This window comes from Podarcis liolepis (genome assembly GCF_965112155.1).
Source record: "Podarcis liolepis genome assembly, chromosome: 4".
In the NCBI taxonomy this organism is placed as follows: Eukaryota; Metazoa; Chordata; class Lepidosauria; order Squamata; family Lacertidae; genus Podarcis; species Podarcis liolepis.
In genome coordinates, this window is record NC_139558.1 from 14,173,797 (window position 1) to 14,190,974 (window position 17,178).

Genomic DNA, 17,178 nt, shown 5'->3' on the forward strand with positions numbered 1-17,178 from the left:
CCCTCTGTTCTTGTCACATCCCCCCCCCAGGCGAAAAAAGTGAACATCTTGCCAAATATCTCCGTCTCTTCTCTGCGCGCGCCCCCCTTCCCCAACTCGTTCTTCCCCCTGTTGGTCTCTTTGGAAATCTAAAACGGATTCTCTATTCACTGCACAATGAGGCAATTCATCGCCTAAGCAGCAGCAGAGTGGAAAAGGCACTGCTCTCTTTCCCTGGGAGGCGAAAGGAGAAGGGAGAGGGAGCGAGAGGGAGATATCCAGGCAAAGCGAGCGTTTCACCGGGGGTGGTTGGGGAAGGGGGGGGGGAGAGGAACGAAGGCAGCCCCATGGCTACGCGAGTGCCGAGATTTCCCCTTGCCCAGGTGCTTACCTGCGATCTCCTGATAGGGGATGTTGAGCAGGCTGAATCCTTTGGCTTTGTACGCCTCCCTCACCTCGCCGCAGCTCCGCGCTTTCGCGTCCGCCGCTCCGGCGCGCAGCGACAGCAGCAGCCCCAGCAGCGCCCCGAGAAGCGCCCCGATCCAAGGAACCATGATGCCCAAAAAAGGGGGTAAGAACAGACCAAAAAGAAAGAAAAGAGACACCCCTCTTCTTTCACCCCCGCCTCCCCCCTCCAATCCCCAAAAAGAGAGCCCCTCGCCAAATCCACTTGGAAAGATAAATCCCACGGAAGAGCCTTCTACCAGAGCCCCGAGTCCTGCGCAGCCGTGCGCGCCTCGACAGAGCGCACCCCCGCGGGGGAAAGAGCAACCGGGAGCCCCCCTCCCGTCGCGGCCAAACTTTGCGAAGCCGGCTGGGAAGGCGAAGGAGGAGGGCGCACCCGAGGCAGGCGAGGCAAGGCGGCAGCCGCCCGCCCCTTCTCTCGTCTCTCCGCCTCCTTCTCCTCCTCCCTTCTTCCTTCCTCGGCGGGTCCCGTTAAAGTCCGGCCCGGCTCAACGCCGCTGGTGGTGGGGCGCGCTGATCCTCGGCGCCCGGGAGCGCGGAAAGCCCGGAGGTGCGGCGCGGAGGATGGAGATGGCGAAGCAGCCGCTGGCTTGGCTTTACGCACGGGGAGGAGGAGAGCCTGGAGAGGGTGGCTTGGCTTGGCTGTTGCGCGCTGCGCTGCTGGTGCTGCTGAGAGGCGGACATCCAGGAAAGGGGAGCCGCTGCGCCGCGCAGCCTGCCTAGAACAGCAGCAGCAGCAGCAGCAACCGCCTCCTGGCAGAACAGGCGGCCGCGGCAGCCTAGCAGGGAGCCGGCAGGAGCGCACGCGGGGCAGGCGAGCGAGCGGCCGAGGAACGTGCTCCACATTGCAGCGGCGGCTTGCCGGTGAGGAGGAGCGCGAAGGAAAACCCGGGATGGACTCCGAGTCGTGTCCCCCCCCCCTCCCCCGGCCGCCGACCAATGCTGCCCGCTCCCAAATGAAAAGAACGCCCCGCTCTCTCCAGAGGGGAGGAACCCCACAACGCACGTTTTCGCTCAGAGCACCCCCACTTTATTCATTAGGAAACGGGGGGGGGCTCACGCGCGGAAAGGATGGGGGTCACTTAGCATCCCCTCCCCAAGTTAAGAACAAGGATACCCTTGTAAGTGGGGCCCCCATCCCACTCAGCAGGAGATATGTTGACATTAAGCAGGGGAATCGTACCCTGCTTATCTCCAGTGATACACGGATTTGGGGGGGGGGGGCTGCGGCTGTGGTCCTGCTGATTTTGTTCCCATTGACCAGCATGACCAATGGTTAGTGGGGGCGGGGGAGCTGGAGTGCAGCAACGTCTGCAGCAGCTCAGGCTCTCCTTCCTTGCAGTGCCCTAGGAAATGTGGTGACATCAGGGACAGCGATAAGGAGGGTGACCAACTTTGCTTTTCATCAGTCCCTTCTTCTCCATCCTTAACAATGCCTGGGTGTGCAGACATTGGCCAGGCAACATACAGTGAAAAGCATCTGAGAACTGTCTTAAACTAAGCAAAAGCTTTGCTCCATCTAACTCAGAATTGTGTTGCAGAGGTCTATTCCAGCCCTACCTGAAATTCCAGAGACTGAAGCTGGGCTTTCAGCATGCAAAGCATTTACTCCACCACTCCATAAAAAATACCGCTCCATAAAAAAAGGAACAGGAGAAGGCACAGCTGGATTCCCTCCACGCCAGTCACTTGATCACCTTCAGTGCCAGATTTGGGGCAGTTCTCCTGCACAGGACGCCTTACTACCAAAGACTACCGAAGTCTGCCCCTGACACCTTATAACTGACTGCCAGATGTGAGGCTATGGATGACTGTTTTACCAAATCCATCTGCAGTACCTGAAGGAGGACTATACGATTGGGGTATATTACCCTCTCCTTCTCATATCCTGCAGAACATGTAGCTTGGCTCACTTGCTTGAGTCACCTAGAAGTACATGTTGCTGTGATTTATACTTTTGCCTCCACTTGTAGCATATTAAATATTAGGCTGACCTCCCATAATCACAGCGATTCTGCAAGGTAGATTACTGAACACCATTATTAGCATTATTATTACAGTTGCTCAGTCAACTTTGCTGGTTCTCTAATTCAAGTACTCTGAGCCTGTTAAGTAATATAGGTAAAGGTAAAGGGACCCCTGACCATTAGGTCCAGTCGTGGCCGACTCTGGGGTTGCGGCGCTCATCTCGCTTTATTGGCCGAGGGAGCCGCCCTACAGCTTCCGGGTCATGTGGCCAGCATGACTAAGCCGCTTTTGGCGAACCAGAGCAGCGCACGGAAACGCCGTTTACCTTCCCGCCATAGCGGTACCTATTTATCTACAGTGGTGCCTCGCAAGACGAAATTGATTCATTCCGCGAATTTTTTCGTCTAGCGAATTTTTCGTCTTGCGAAGCACGGTTTCCCATAGGAATGCATTGAAAATCAATTAATGCGTTCCTATGGTCAAAAAAAGTCCAAACAAAGCCAAATTTGGTACAACAAGAGTTTATTAAGTGCTCTTTAAAGTCACACATTCTATAAAGAGCATTTCAAAATTCAAACCCAGATTTTTTTTTAAAAAAAACAGCAGAGTGGCCCAATGGTCACAGAAAATCATAAAAATGCAGGAAAAAAACACACAAGCTTCCAGATTCTTGCAAACCCCTTCCCAACACCAAGTCCTTGAATTCCAAACACCCCAACCCAAAATCCAAACCCCCCAAACAAGTTTTAAAAGCTTAACTTACCAAATGGCTGCAAAAGAAGGTCTGGAAAAGCTTCAAAAATCACCAAAGTCTTTAAAAACCTCAAAAAAGGCTACTATGTACACTGCGTTCTATGAGTTGCTCCTCGAAGTCAAGTCGCAACTGTATTAACGGTGTTAAGAAAAAGGAAACAAACTTGCAAGACGTTTTCGTCTTGCGAAGCAAGCCCATAGGGAAATTCGTCTTGAGAAGCAGCTCAAAAACGGAAAACCCTTTCGTCTAGTGAGTTTTCTGTCTTGCGAGGCATTCGTCTTGCGGGGCACCACTGTACTTGCACTTTGACATGCTTTCAAACTGCTAGGTTGGCAGGAGCAGGGACTGAGCAACAGGAGCTCACCCCATCGCGGGGATTCAAACCACTGACCTTCTGATCAGCAAGTCCTAGACTCTGTGGTTTAACCCACAGGGCCACCCGCGTCCCACTGCAGTTGCTATTAGAGCTGAGTAAAAGAGACCTGCTTAAGATTTGAAATAAAGATGCCCCAATTCAGGCTACATTCCTAGGAGTATGTGGAATTGTAGGGCCTTGCATAACAAGGGCCCTGCGTGGGCCAGGAAGAGCGGCCGACAGAAGACCATGGGGATGGATCCAGTGGGATGGGAAGATCTCTATTGGTGTTGGGAGCACTCAAGCAAGGGGATCCTGGGGGAGATCCTGAGGAGGAAATTGCTCTCGCCTCATGCCATCTCTCCACAAGTCCTGCAGCGCAAGGCACAAGTTTTGTCTCCATCTCCAGGGCTGAGGCAGACTCTGGGAGAGGGATACCCTGCCTGTCCCATCTGCCTCTGAGGAGGCAGCAAAACCTCCATCACCCAGCTCCCAGAGGTGCCAACACAGTTCAGCATTCTCAGGAAAGCACTAGGTTGCTTGCCCAGTCTGAGAGCCAGACTCACTTGCCACTCTGAGTTGTGTCCTGTGCCCTGAGTTTGAGTTCTTCCTTGAATGGGACTTACTTTTGAGCAGACAGGTGTAAGGTTGTGCTGTTCTCCCATTTTGTACAGGGCACTCCTATAGTCCTGGAGTCCCCAGTGTCTTGCCCACTGCAGGACCCTCACACACACCCCTGGCACCCAGCAATAACTCCTTGCCTTCCAATATTATTTGTTTAAGCCAGGTGTGGGGAACCTTTGATCCTTCAGGTGTTATGAACTACAAGTCCCATCAACGGATGGCCAAGAGGGATGGGAGCTGGAGAGCAAAAGTTTCCCAAGACCTGCCAAAGGTGGATTAATTTTGGCTTTGTGGCAATTGTTTGGGGAGAGTTGTCTGTTTGGGGGGGTGAGGTTGGGTGGGGGGCTGCTTTTGTTTGTTTGGGGAGTTGTCGGTATTAGCTTGTTTTTGAAAGGCAGTTATCTGAGCGTAGCCAGTTTTTCTTCTGTGAAATGGATCTCTTCTGATGCTGACAGCAGTTTTCTGTATTCTCAAATGTATCCCCAAGGTCCAAAATAGTTGGGGTATCTGAAGCTAAGCCTCATCTTCTGTGACATGGTGGTCATGATGAGTTTTCTCCTATGTGAATTGCCTGGTGTGAAACTCCAGGTGACTCAAATCATCTTGTAATTGTGATGAGGACAAAGTTGCAGCTGGCTATTTTTGGTCAGTATGACTAAAGGCTTTGCCAGCCACTTTGCAATTCTAATGTCAGAGATAAGGGGAAAGCAAAAGATGTGCAGTCAAATACCTCTGGTGGGACCAAACAGCTGCATCTATTGGTTGTGAAAAAGTGATGGCAAGTGCAAAAAAACTTACTTCACCTTTAAGTGGATATCATCTACAACAGGGCTGTCCAACAGGTTGATCGCAATCTACCAGTCAATCACATGCTGTCCCTGGTCGATCCTGGATCTGGTCAATCCAATGGGTAGATCACTGCCAGTTTATTTATAGTGGGAGTAGATCGCAGTCTCTTGGAAGTTGGACACCCCTGATCTACGAGATTGTAGTCATGCACTTTCCCACAAATGCAGCAAAGTCAGAAGCTGTTGGCATACTGTCCTTTGACTTTCTATTAGAGCCGAGCAAAATTATCACTAGTGAAAATGCTTTTGGGAAGATAAACCTATCTAAGTGCCCCTAAAAACCTTTCAATTGTACCCTTTTTGTGTGGAAGGGCCATGTTTTCTCCTCTCTGCCCCAGCCAATTAGGGATAATGTAATGAGAGACATGACCTCACACCTCACACAGTCAGATTTTGCTTATGTAGTATCATCCCAGTCAGTTGCACTATGTTATTTTCCATTCAGCAGCCTAACAGCCCATGGATAGAAACTGTTTTTTAGCCTGTTGGTACGACTGATTATACTTCTGTATCTCCTGCCCAAGGGTAGAAGATTAAAGAGGTGCTGGCCGGGGTGTGAATCATCCCTGAGAATTTTTCTCGCTCTCCTAAGGCAACGATCCCCTGTGATGTCATATAGCAGGCTCAGGGGACAGCCCATGATATCATGTGCTGTGTTCACCACCCTCTGTAAAGACTTTCTGTCTGTGGCTGTCAAGCCAACGTACCACACTGTGATACAATATGAGAGGACACTTTCTATTGTGGACCGGTAGAAGGAGGTCATCAGTTGTTGCTTAACATTGTTCTTTCGCAAGAACCTGAGAAAATGGAGTCTCTTTTGGGCCTTCCTAACCACCTGAGTTATATTGTTTTTCCAAGTGAGGTCTTCACTAAGGTAAACTCCCATGAATTAAAAGGAAGAGTTTGATGAGGCCCAAAGCAACTGAAGGTAATGGGGCCCTTTATATGTCCAGCTGTCCTTTGTCAACAACAAATTGTCACTGTTCTTTTGTGTTGAATATATGCTATATGGTAATTAAGAACGGATTAAGTTTGAGAACCAGGGTACCAATGTATATAGAAATGAGCCAACCAGTGATATTTTAGTGAGCAGGCTAGCAGGCGGGGCCCATTACTTACGTCATAGGAGCCTACGCAACAGAAAAAACTGTTGCTGTATGTAGGCTTTCTTTTATTTATTTTTTTTATCTTATATTTTGGAAATGTACATCCAGGTTTTGTTTTGTTTTTTCAATTTTTGTTTTTTCAAGAGAGTGGGGCCCTAAGCTATAGCTTGTTTAGCTTATATGTAAATCCAGCACTGGTTAGGATGACCAGGTGATAAAGAGGATATAGTGAGGAAGGATAGATGAAAATAATATCAATATATTTCACATCTGGCAACCAATGGGCCCCTTGGGCTTCACATAGTACATGGGTAGACAAGTCTAAAAAGCCTGGGACACGATTTTTCACAACTGTCTAGTGTCTATGGGGGCACATTTACCAGAAATAAGGTACCGTATTTTTTGCACCATAACACTCACTTTTTTCCTCCTAGAAAGTAAGGGGAAATGTCTGTGCGTGTTATGGAGCGAATGCCTGCGGGTGGCTGGGGGGATCTGCTGCAGTCGTGAGCAGAGGATCCATGGTTCCCCTTCCTTCCCTCCTCCGTGGTTACAAAGCATGGATCCACATGGATCCTCAGGATTTTTGCATTGGGCTACTCCAAACTCACTGTCAGATCACATGTCTGTGGCCACAGCATGAACCACAAAAATCATATATCCACTATTTCGTTTAGAATATTTTTTTTTCTTGTTTTCCTCTAAAAACTATGTGCGTGTTATGGTCTGGTGCGTGTTATAGAGCGAAAAATACGGTATTTAGCATTAACTCTGGAAATGTGTTTTCAATTCTGCCTAGACTAAACCTCCTGATGTAAATTGTGCTCCAGGAGGCTTAGTTTGGTCAGAATAGAGTATTCTGGTATATGTTCCATCATAGCCTCTAGAGGGCCATGGAAATTTGTGTCCAAGTTTTTAGACTCATCTACCCACGTACTGTCTGAAACCAAAGGGGAGCATGGGTTGCCAGATATGAAATATATTGACATTATTTTCTGTTCTCCTACCCCACTAACAGGGTTCAGCTTTAATATTTGTACAGTGGTACCTCGGGTTACATACTCTTCAGGTTACATACGCTTCAGGTTACACACTCTGCTAACCCAGAAATTGTGCTTCAGGTTAAGAACTTTGCTTCAGGATAAGAACAGAAATTGGGCTCCAGCGGCGCAGCAGCAGCAGGAGGCTCCATTAGCTAAAGTGGTGCTTCAGGTTAAGAACAGTTTCAGGTTAAGTACAGACCTCCGGAACGAATTAAGTACTTAACCTGAGGTACCACTGTATAGAAAAGTGAAATTCAGCAGACCCAGTTTGTCAGCCTCCCTCTGCCCAAAAAAGAAAGAAAGAAAAGAAATTACTGAAAAGGTATTGCTGAACATCAGCCAAGGGACATTTTGCCTACTTTAAGATGCTGTCAATGTCCCTGTGAATATGACTCACAGTGTTGCATAACTTTCACATTCCAAATGCCTTGTGGAGCAGGCGGCGATGCCCCTCAGGGTGATCTGTTTACAGAGACTTGGCCCCTCCCTCATTGGCCACCGGGCCAGGACTGACTACTATTATATGCCTGGAGAAGTCTTAGCCTTCTTTGCAGCAGCCTTCTTGATGCAACCTAGCATGTTACTTTGATTCTTAGGAGTAAATGGCAACTTTGTGGCCGTACTCCGAGCCAATACTGGGCTGTTTGCTATTCCATTCCCTGACAACCAGAGTAATTAGAAAGTCAGTCTGGTGCACATAAAAGTTCATTACTGAGACCATGGGAAAGAGGTTGAGCTTACAATTAAAAAAAGAAAAAAAGGAGGGAGCTCATAAAAAGCTGTCCCCTATTTGGAGGAAGCTCAGAAAAGGGGCATAGACAGTTGTTTTGGGACTACAGCTCCCACCATCCCTAGCTACCGGGACCAGGGGTCAGGGGTGATGGGAGTTGTAGTCCAAAAACAGCTGAAGGCCCAAGTTTGGGAAACTCTCGTCTACACAGACTGGCAGCAGCCCTGCAGGGTTCCAGATGAGGGATTGAACCTGGTATCATCTGCATGCAAAGCAGTCCGTCTGCTACTTTGCTACAGCTCTTCCCCAAAGGAAGGGGGGTGGGTGAGAAATCTGGAGCCTGGAAACATTTTCTGTGGCCATATCTGTGAAGAATGACTGACGCATATTAAACACAGAAAGGTTATGTCAAAAGCTGTGTGGGTAGGATGAGCAATCGGGAACAGCATTTGCTAGGTTTCTTCGTGAGGGACACTTTTTTGGGGGAAATGGAAAGAACTCTGTACTTGGACTGAAATAGAAATTACTTGCTGAGGATTCTATATGAAGCTGCTGCAGTTTCTCACAGTGACTGAAATAGGAACATAGAAAGGCACCTTGTACCAAATGAGACCATGGATCCTTCCACTTTAGTGTTGTCCAAACTGACCTGCAGTGGCTCGATAGGGTTTCAGCTGGAGTTTTCTCAGCTCTGCCCAGAGACATTTTCTGGGGGACAGGGGGCAGGTGGGTTTGGGGGACTTCCTGGTCTGGAATGGGGTTGCTGTGTCCCTGAAGGAGGAGGTGTGCAGCCTGGGAGTCATTTTGGACTCACAACTGTCCATGGAGGTAAAGTCAGTTCCATCTGGTATGGCAGCTGAGACCCTGCCTGCCTGCACATTGTCTCACCAGAATGGCACACGCTCTGGTTTTCTCCTGCTTGGACTGCTACAATGCATTCTACTTGGGGCTACCTTTGAAGGTGATTCAGAAAGTATAACTAATCCAGAATGCGGCAGCTAGACTGGTGACTGGGAGTGGCCGCTGGGACCATATTGCACTGGTCCTCAAGGATCTTCACCGGCTCCCAGTATGTTTCTGAGCACAATTCAAAGTATTGGCGCTGACCTTTGAGGTCTACGTGGGGCTACCTTTGAAGGTGACCCGGAAACTACAACTAATACAGAATGCGGCAGCTAGACTGGTGACTGGGAGCGGCCGCCGAGACCATATAACACTGGTCTTGAAAGACCTACATTGGCTCCCAGTATGTTTCCGAGCACAATTCAAAGTGTTGGTGCTGACCTTTAAAGCCCTAAATGGCATCGGTCCAGTATATCTGAAGGAGCATCTCCACCCCCATCGTTCTGCCCGGACACTGAGGTCCAGCTCCGAGGGCCTTCTGGCGGTTCCCTCACTGCGAGAGGCCAAGTTACAGGGAACCAGGCAGAGGGCCTTCTCGGTAGTGGCGCCCGCCCTGTGGAACGCCCTCCCATCAGATGTCAAAGCGATAAACAACTACCTGACATTCAGAAGACATCTGAAGGCAGCCCTGTTCAGGGAAGTTTTTAATATGTGACATTTTAGTGTATTTTTCATCTTTGTTGGAAGCTGCCCAGAGTGGCTGGGGAAACCCAGCCAGATCACAGAATCATAGAATCATAGAATCATAGAGTTGGAAGAGACCACAAGGGCCATCGAGTCCAACCCCCTGCCAAGCAGGAAACACCATCAGAGCACTCCTGACATATGGCTGTCAAGCCTCTGCTTAAAGACCTCCAAAGTAGGAGACTCCACCACACTCCTTGGCAGCAAATTCCACTGTCGAACAGCTCTTACTGTCAGCAAGTTCTTCCTAATGTTTAGGTGGAATCTTCTTTCTTGTAGTTTGGATCCATTGCTCCGTGTCCGCTTGTCTGGAGCAGCAGAAAACAACCTTTCTCCCTCCTCTATGTGACATCCTTTTATATATTTGAACATGGCTATCATATCACCCCTTAACCTCCTCTTCTCCAGGCTAAACATGCCCAGCTCCCTTAGCCGTTCCTCATAAGGCATAAGATGGGCGGGGTACAAATAATAAATTATTATTATTATTACTAAAAGGCCTCAGTTCAGTATACCTGAAGGAATGTTTCCACTCCCATCGTTCAGCCCAGACACTGAGGTCCAGTGCCGAGGGCCTTCTGGTGGCTCCCTCACTGCAATAAGTGAGGTTGCAGGGAACCAGGTAGAGGGCCTTCTCAGTAGTGGTGCCCCGTGGCACATCCTCCTATCAGGTGTCAAGCAGATAAACAACTATACTACTTTTAGAAGACATCTGAAGGCAGCCCTGTATCAGGTAGCTTTTAATGGTTGTTGTTATATTATGTTTACATATGTGTTGGAAGCCACCCAGAGGGGCTGGGGCAACCCAGCCAGATGGGTGGAGTATAAATAATAAAATTATCATCATCTTCATTACAGATTGAGCCTGGCACCTTCTGCAGGCAAGACAGATGCTCCAGCACTGAGCCATGACTCTTCCCCAAACGAAGGAGGAGATGGAAGCCGGAGCCTTGAAACTTTTGCATGCAAAGCAAATCATCTGGAAATGCTCGCTGTCATCCCGGGAGTCAACATTTTGGAAACAAAACCCAGGGCCCACATGAAAGAAAGATTATTGGGGAGCAAAAGGCCTGCCAATGCAAACAATCCTAGCAAGGGATTTTGGGCAAATAGCCACCTGCGTTGTAGGGGAGGAGGTGGGTTGGCATTTTGCCTCCTGGCAAAGCAGAGACCCACACTTGGAATAAAAGGGGTGGGGAGAGCAGTCAGGGAGGTGCTTAGCACCTGCTCTGGCATCTTTTCCTGATCCCCTACAGAGAATTGCCTCATGCATTCAGAAGGAGTCGAGAACGGTTAGCACAAAGCCTCAGTCAAGATGTAGCTGAGCATTTGTGCACTCTCTGTGTCCCTTTGCTGCCTGAAAAAAAGTGGCAGCCATCACAGGTTCTTCCTGTCCTCATTTTCCAAGATATATTACCAGGAACAATCACACAGAGTTGCACAAAGCACAGTTTCAAATTACCCTGTGAGTTTATAGCGAGTTTCTTTATTTGTCCATTTTAAAAAGCTCCCCTGATGTGGATTGAGCGATAGCAGCAGCATGGGCAAAGGAAATGGTAATGCGTGCTTGCAATGAACAGCTGAGACAATATGTTTGCCATTAAGCAGAGTTAAGTATGACAAGGGAGGTCGGGTCTGGCACTGGAAGCTGGCAGAGTCAAACAGGTGTGGAGGATCCTGCCCTGATGTGTCACCCACTAGCAAGAGATGTGGGGATGGAGGCGAACGTTGTTGAGATTGGTATTTCTATGCAAACCTTTCCAATTTGAATTTCCCAGAACACACAAGATGAATCACAGCTCTCAGTCAAAATTCACACATCACCAAATTTTGTCATGCAGTTCTCCAACCAGGTAATATGTATATTATAGGTAAGTGTGCCTACAAATGCATATGCTGGAGCAAATAACACATAAAATGCATTATATTTGGGGAAATTGCTTGCAAAAATGTGTTCATTAGGAAAAGTTCACACTAAGATGCAGATGAGTTTTTATGCTATTGTTATACTATGTATTGCTTTGTGCTATATGCTCTGTTTTATTGGATTTGTTGTTGTTTTTAAATGATGTTTATTGAAAATTTTAAAATTACAAAAAAAGAGAAAAAGAAGGAAAAAACAAGAAACAAATAGCAATTAAACAATACAAATCGATAAAAATCAAAATCCAAAAGCAAAAACAAAACACATAACACATCAAAATCAGAAAGCAAAAATAGGCCACAAAAATTTAAAAACAGATCCAATATTCCCAAATCCTTAACTGTCATTACCTTATTTCATTGACCTCCTCACACCTCCCTTTTTTTGTATTCTAGTTGTTGATTGTCACAGCAAATCCTTTCCATTTTTCATATTATGTCATTAAATTACCTTAATCTATTTTAATTTTATCTTACCATAAAGAACCCTAAAACTTAAAACTTGAATCTTATTTATACCAATTTCTCATAACCATAGCATATTCTTACATAGTTCTTTTTAACATTTCTGCTAAAGCCAAATAATTTCGTTCCAACATTTTTCTAATACTCATTAATTTTAGAGAACATTCCTAAGTAGAATTTTTTAAAACTTTCTTCCAATCTTTATCCAACGTCTCTTCCTCCTGGTCTCGGGTTTGTCAGTCCTTTCTATCTCATCCATCTAGTTCATTAACCTGGTAACCTTATGTCCGAGGCCCTTAAGTCTCTTCCATGTCCCTTCCACAGATCTTCTTCATATTTATACCTGTACTTTACTTTGTCTTCTGCTCCTTTCACTCGTGGAGACTCCAGATTGGCAATATTTTTGTCCCTTCTCGACAGATCTACCCCTTCTCCATAGTCCACACTGAACTCCATGTGGTATTTAAAAACATGCTTCAAGGTCCCTCCAAAGTTGAGGATCCCCACAACTCCAAACTCCTCCCGGCTCAACGCCAGACTTGAAAAGTCAAAACATCCCTGCATAGGGGGGGGTCTATCCAGCCCCCCATCTCCAAGCCAAACAAGACTCTATCTCTCCAAATCTGGCTTTTTCCAGGTTTATTTGTCAGGTCCCACAACTCATGTTCCTGCTGGGCCACAGTTCCCTCCATCTCTGCCTCCCGGGGTCCAGCCACAGCCTCCTCCCTCATCTGATCTGTCAGAGCACACTCCTGAATTGATTCCTGAGTGGGTTCTATATAGATACCCACTACCTGTCCAAAATTTCTGATCGCAACAGTCATCAAATCCGTCTTCTCATGTAACTGTTCCAATAAAGCACTTGTCTTACAGAAAACACGCAGCAGAGCCTCCAAGTACATTGTTGTACAAGGTCAAAGTCTGATCCCACGATCTTAATCTACTGCAGCTGCATAGCTCCCCAGTTCAGATTTAATAACAGTTTCACAAGCTCCCTCTAGGGGAAGAACTTCTATTTGTATCCATCTCTCTCTCTCTTTTTTAAAAGCAGATCTAGCAACAAAGCAGATCTAACAACAAAGTTTCCTTTTTCAGATTTTTTGTCAATATTTTTTTTTTCCTTTTAACTGCAAAGGAGAACAATGGAATCACTATGTTTCTCTTCTTTTAACTGTTTGTCAAAAACGTTTGCTATAGTCAATGAACTCCGAGAACGTCTGTCCTGACACCCCGCTCCCAGGTTCAAGACGGTGGAAAATTGCTTTACTTTACACACTCTTCTTCAGGTTTAAACAGCCCAGAAAAAATCCCCCCTCTTCTCCTGCTTCCAAGGGGGGTTAGTAATTTTAGATGATGAAAGTTGTTCCTTTACAAACGGTTTTCTAAACTCTAGCTTGCCATGTCTTTGCTTTAATCTTTCTACAAAGAGCGGAAGGCTGACTTCCTGTTTAGACCTTCCCGCTTCGGTGCCAAATTAAAAAGAATTAGTCCAATTTTCCGTTCTACTCACGGGTCATTGTTTGGAGTCCAATTGTCCAAATATAACCTACTCACGGGTAGTTGTTTTTGTAGCCAGATTGTCACAGGAAAAGGGCAGCGCTCTCCAGCAACGGCTGTGCGGCTTTGCTCCACGGAAGAAGCAGTTGACTCTCAGCACCGTGGCGCTTGCCCCGCTTTGCTCCGGAGCCCGTAACTGGGTTCCTTTGCAAATTGGGGGGGCACAAAAGGTGCCCGCCGAGTCCCACGGTCACAGGCTCCACCCGCCTGTGATTTCTTAAAGGGTCCCCGCTTCGCCGTAGCGGAAAGACCCGATTTCCGTGGAGCCAGTCCCTCCGGATCAGAGGGAGTCCGCCATTACCGATGGCGCCACCCTGGAAGTCTGTTTTATTGGATTTGTATCTAGCCATTTCACCGCATTTAAAATAATTAAAGGAAGAAGAAGAGTGCAGCTGAACTGAACCAAAGACTTTGTCCCCCTTTCTAATATATACAGTGGTACCTCGGGTTAATAACTTAATTCGTTCTGCAGGTCTGTTCTTAACCTGAAACTGTTCTTAACCTGAGATACCACTTTAGCTAATGGGGCCTCTCGCTGCTGCCACACGATTTCTGTTCTCATTCTGAAGCAAAGTTCTTAACCCAAGGTACTATTTCTGGGTTAGTGGAGTTTGTAACCTGAAGCTTCTGTAACCCGAGGTACCACTGTAGTCCTGAGCAAGTAGCTTACATTTTTCTTTCCATTCTCCTAAAAGTGTCTCTCAAGAAGAAACTTAGCAAATGCTGTTCCTGATTGCTCATCCTGCCCACATAGCATTTGACATAACCTTTCTGTGTTTAATATTCATCAATCATTCTTAATATGCCTAGAGAAAATGAGTTGAAATCTAGTTCTAAGGAACTTAGGAAATGTAAACCATGAATATTATTGAAGGAATAATGGAAGAAAGTAGCAGGACGTCAACTAAATGGGGATTTGTATGAAAATGTAGTCACAGCTGTCCATACATTTAAAGGGTTTTGAGGAAAAGGAGGGGGCTCTGTACTATAAGGGAGCATTGTACATACCAGAAGGGGACCTGAGGAGAAGAGTACTCAAACAACTACATGATAACCCCACGGCGGGGTTCTGTGATTTAAAGCAACCCTAAAGAATCATGAGAACTTTAATTTACCCCTCACATAGCAACTATTCCCAGCACCCTTAACAAAATTCAGTTCCCAAGATTCTTGGGAGTGCTCTAAATATATGGTTTGTATTCCACCTCCCTATCCTTTGCCATCCAAATATTTTAAGAGGTTTCCTACTGCCTACCCCCATGTCATGTTTTCTTTCAGGACTCTCAAGGTGACAATAACATCGTTCTATCCAGGGTTGGTGCCAGAAGTCATCAGGGAGGTGCTGTAATTAAGCCTGTACATTTTAACCTTGGAGTAAGGTAAGAGTAAAGGACTCCTGGATGGTTAAGTCCAGTCAAAGGCGACTATGGGCTTGCGGCGCTCATCTCGCTTTCAGGCCGAGGGAGCCAGCATTTGTCCACAGACAGCTTTCTGGGTCATGTGGCCAGCATGACTAAACTGCCTCTGGCGCTATGGGACACTGTGATGGAAACCAGAGTGCCTGGAAATGCATGGAAACGCAAGGGATGTGGGTGGCGCTGTGGTCTAGACCACTGAGCTTCTTGAGCTTGCCGATCAGTAGGTCGGTGGTTCAAATCCTCAGGATGAGGTGAGCTCCCGTTGCTCTGTCCCAGCTCCTGCCAACCTAGCAGTTCGAAAGCACGCCAGCGCAAGTAGATAAATAGGTACTCCTGCGGCGGGAAGGTAAACCTTGGAGTAAACCCCATTGAACAGAGTGTAATGTACTTCTGAGAAAACATGTTTAGGGTTGTGCTGCAAAAAGTTCATAGGCCCAATGAGGGCACTTCTTCCATTGTGTTTGCTTGGTCCCAGCCTCCCAACTGTACTCCTGACTGGCCATACCGCACAGTTATGGGGCAGTTATGGGTCATTCCCAATTCTCCTGAAAGAAAGCAAAAATCTATGTCATTCCCTTTTAGTCCTTTAACATCCCCTTTGAAAGTTAAGCCCACAATTCAATGGTCTTCAAAATGTTTGCAAGGGCTTTGTAGTCCACACTGGTAATTTCTGTATGTATATCACCATCAGAAACACCAAAAAAAGTTATAGCAACATTACTCAACAGAACATTTAATATGCCAGCCACCCTTGATGGACAAGCTGATTTGCATTGCTTTTGAGCTAGAACAATGTCGAACTAAAAAGTGAATCAATTTAAGGCAATTTACCATTATGTCTTGTTCACACATTCCATTAAAGCTTTAATCTTTCTGACAATTAGAAAACCCATAGTGTGCGACTACATCCCAATTTGGACATCAGATGTACACAAAAATATTTTCCAAGAAGTAATACAGTTTTAAAATAACTGATTGGCAATGTGTTTAAAAGTATATGGAGCTCCTTTTTCTCCTTTGCAAAAGATCATCAAAGGGCTAAATATATTTTGTAAATTACTGCTGTAATGATTCCATTTACAAAAGGATATAATTTTAGTTTCACAATGAATGGAAACCTAATGAATCATGCAGGCTTTAGCATTCAAAAGAAATATGGGGAATCTGAGACCAAATTGGAACATTAATTTTGACAATGAGTGGATCTTGTTAGATCCCCCTTTTATTTTGTTAGTAGGTTAGTGTTTCCCCAACTTGGGTCTCCAGCTGTTTTTGGACTACAACTCCCGTCATCCCTAGCTTGCAGGACCAGTGGCGTAGCGTGGGGGGTGCCAGGGGTGCCATCCGCACCGGGCGCAACATTTGGGGGGTGCGTTTGGCCGGCCCTCCTCGAGGAAGCAGGAACCCCACTGTCCTCGGACCTCCTCCGAAGGCTGGCGGTGGGGCAGAGAGACCTTCTCCCCGCGCCAGCCTTCGGAAGGCTGCTCCGAAGCCTGGCGGTGGGGCGGAGAGACCTTCTCCCCGCGCCAGCCTTCGGAAGGCTGCTCCGAAGCCTGGCAGTGGGGCGGAGAGACCTTCTCCCCGCGCCAGCCTTCGGATGGCTGTCCTGAAGACTTGTGGTGGGAGCAGTGGCGTAGCGTGGGGGGTGCAGGGGGGCCTGCTGCACCTGGCGCAATATCTGGGGGGGGGCGCGGAAGAGACTCGAGTGCTAAAATCCACGGGTTAGGGGGCGCAAATTACTTGCCTTGCCCCGGGTGCTGAGAACCCATGCTACGCCACTGTGCAGGACCAGTGGTCCAAAAACAGCTGGAGGCCCAAGTTTGGGAAACACTGTTTTCTGTCAATCATTCATACTCCCAACTGAAAGTTGTGCCACTGCAGTCTCAGACCAACAACCAGCCAGCGTGGTGTAGTGGTTAAGAGTGGTGGACTTGTAATCTGGTGAACCGGGTTCGCTTCCCCGCTCCTCCACATGCGGCTGCTGGGTGACCTTGTGCTAGTCACACTTTTCTGGTCTCAGCCTCACTCACCTCACAGATTGTTTGTTGTGGGGGAGGGAGGGAAAGGAGATTGTTAGACACTTTGAGACTCCTTAAAGGTAAAGGGACCCCTGACCATTAGGTCCAGTCATGGCCGACTCTGGGGTTGCAGTGCTCATCTCGCTTTATTGGCCGAGGGAGCCAGTGTACAGCTTCCGGGTCATGTGGCCAGCATGACTAAGCTGCTTCTGGAGAACCAGAGCAGCACACGGAAACACCGTTTACCTACCTAATTTGCATTACCAGAACCCGAGCTGGTGGGCTTCTGCCAGGGCAAAACCACCTTGGAACATTGTGTCCTACTTTCCCACCTA

The 17,178-nt window shown here is 47.3% G+C and overlaps 1 protein-coding gene across 2 annotated transcripts in view; it reads right to left on the reverse strand.

Annotated features, from left to right (window-relative positions):
- Positions 1-558, reverse strand: part of GPC6 (glypican 6) — a 784,275-nt gene extending 783,717 nt beyond the window's left edge. For both annotated transcript variants that reach the window (XM_083501238.1, XM_083501237.1), the window contains exon 1: positions 371-558. In XM_083501238.1, the coding sequence (XP_083357364.1) occupies positions 371-533 (163 nt within the window). In that variant the 5' untranslated portion in view covers positions 534-558. The remainder of the gene's footprint in view (positions 1-370) is intronic.
- Positions 559-17,178: the final 16,620 nt, after the last annotated feature.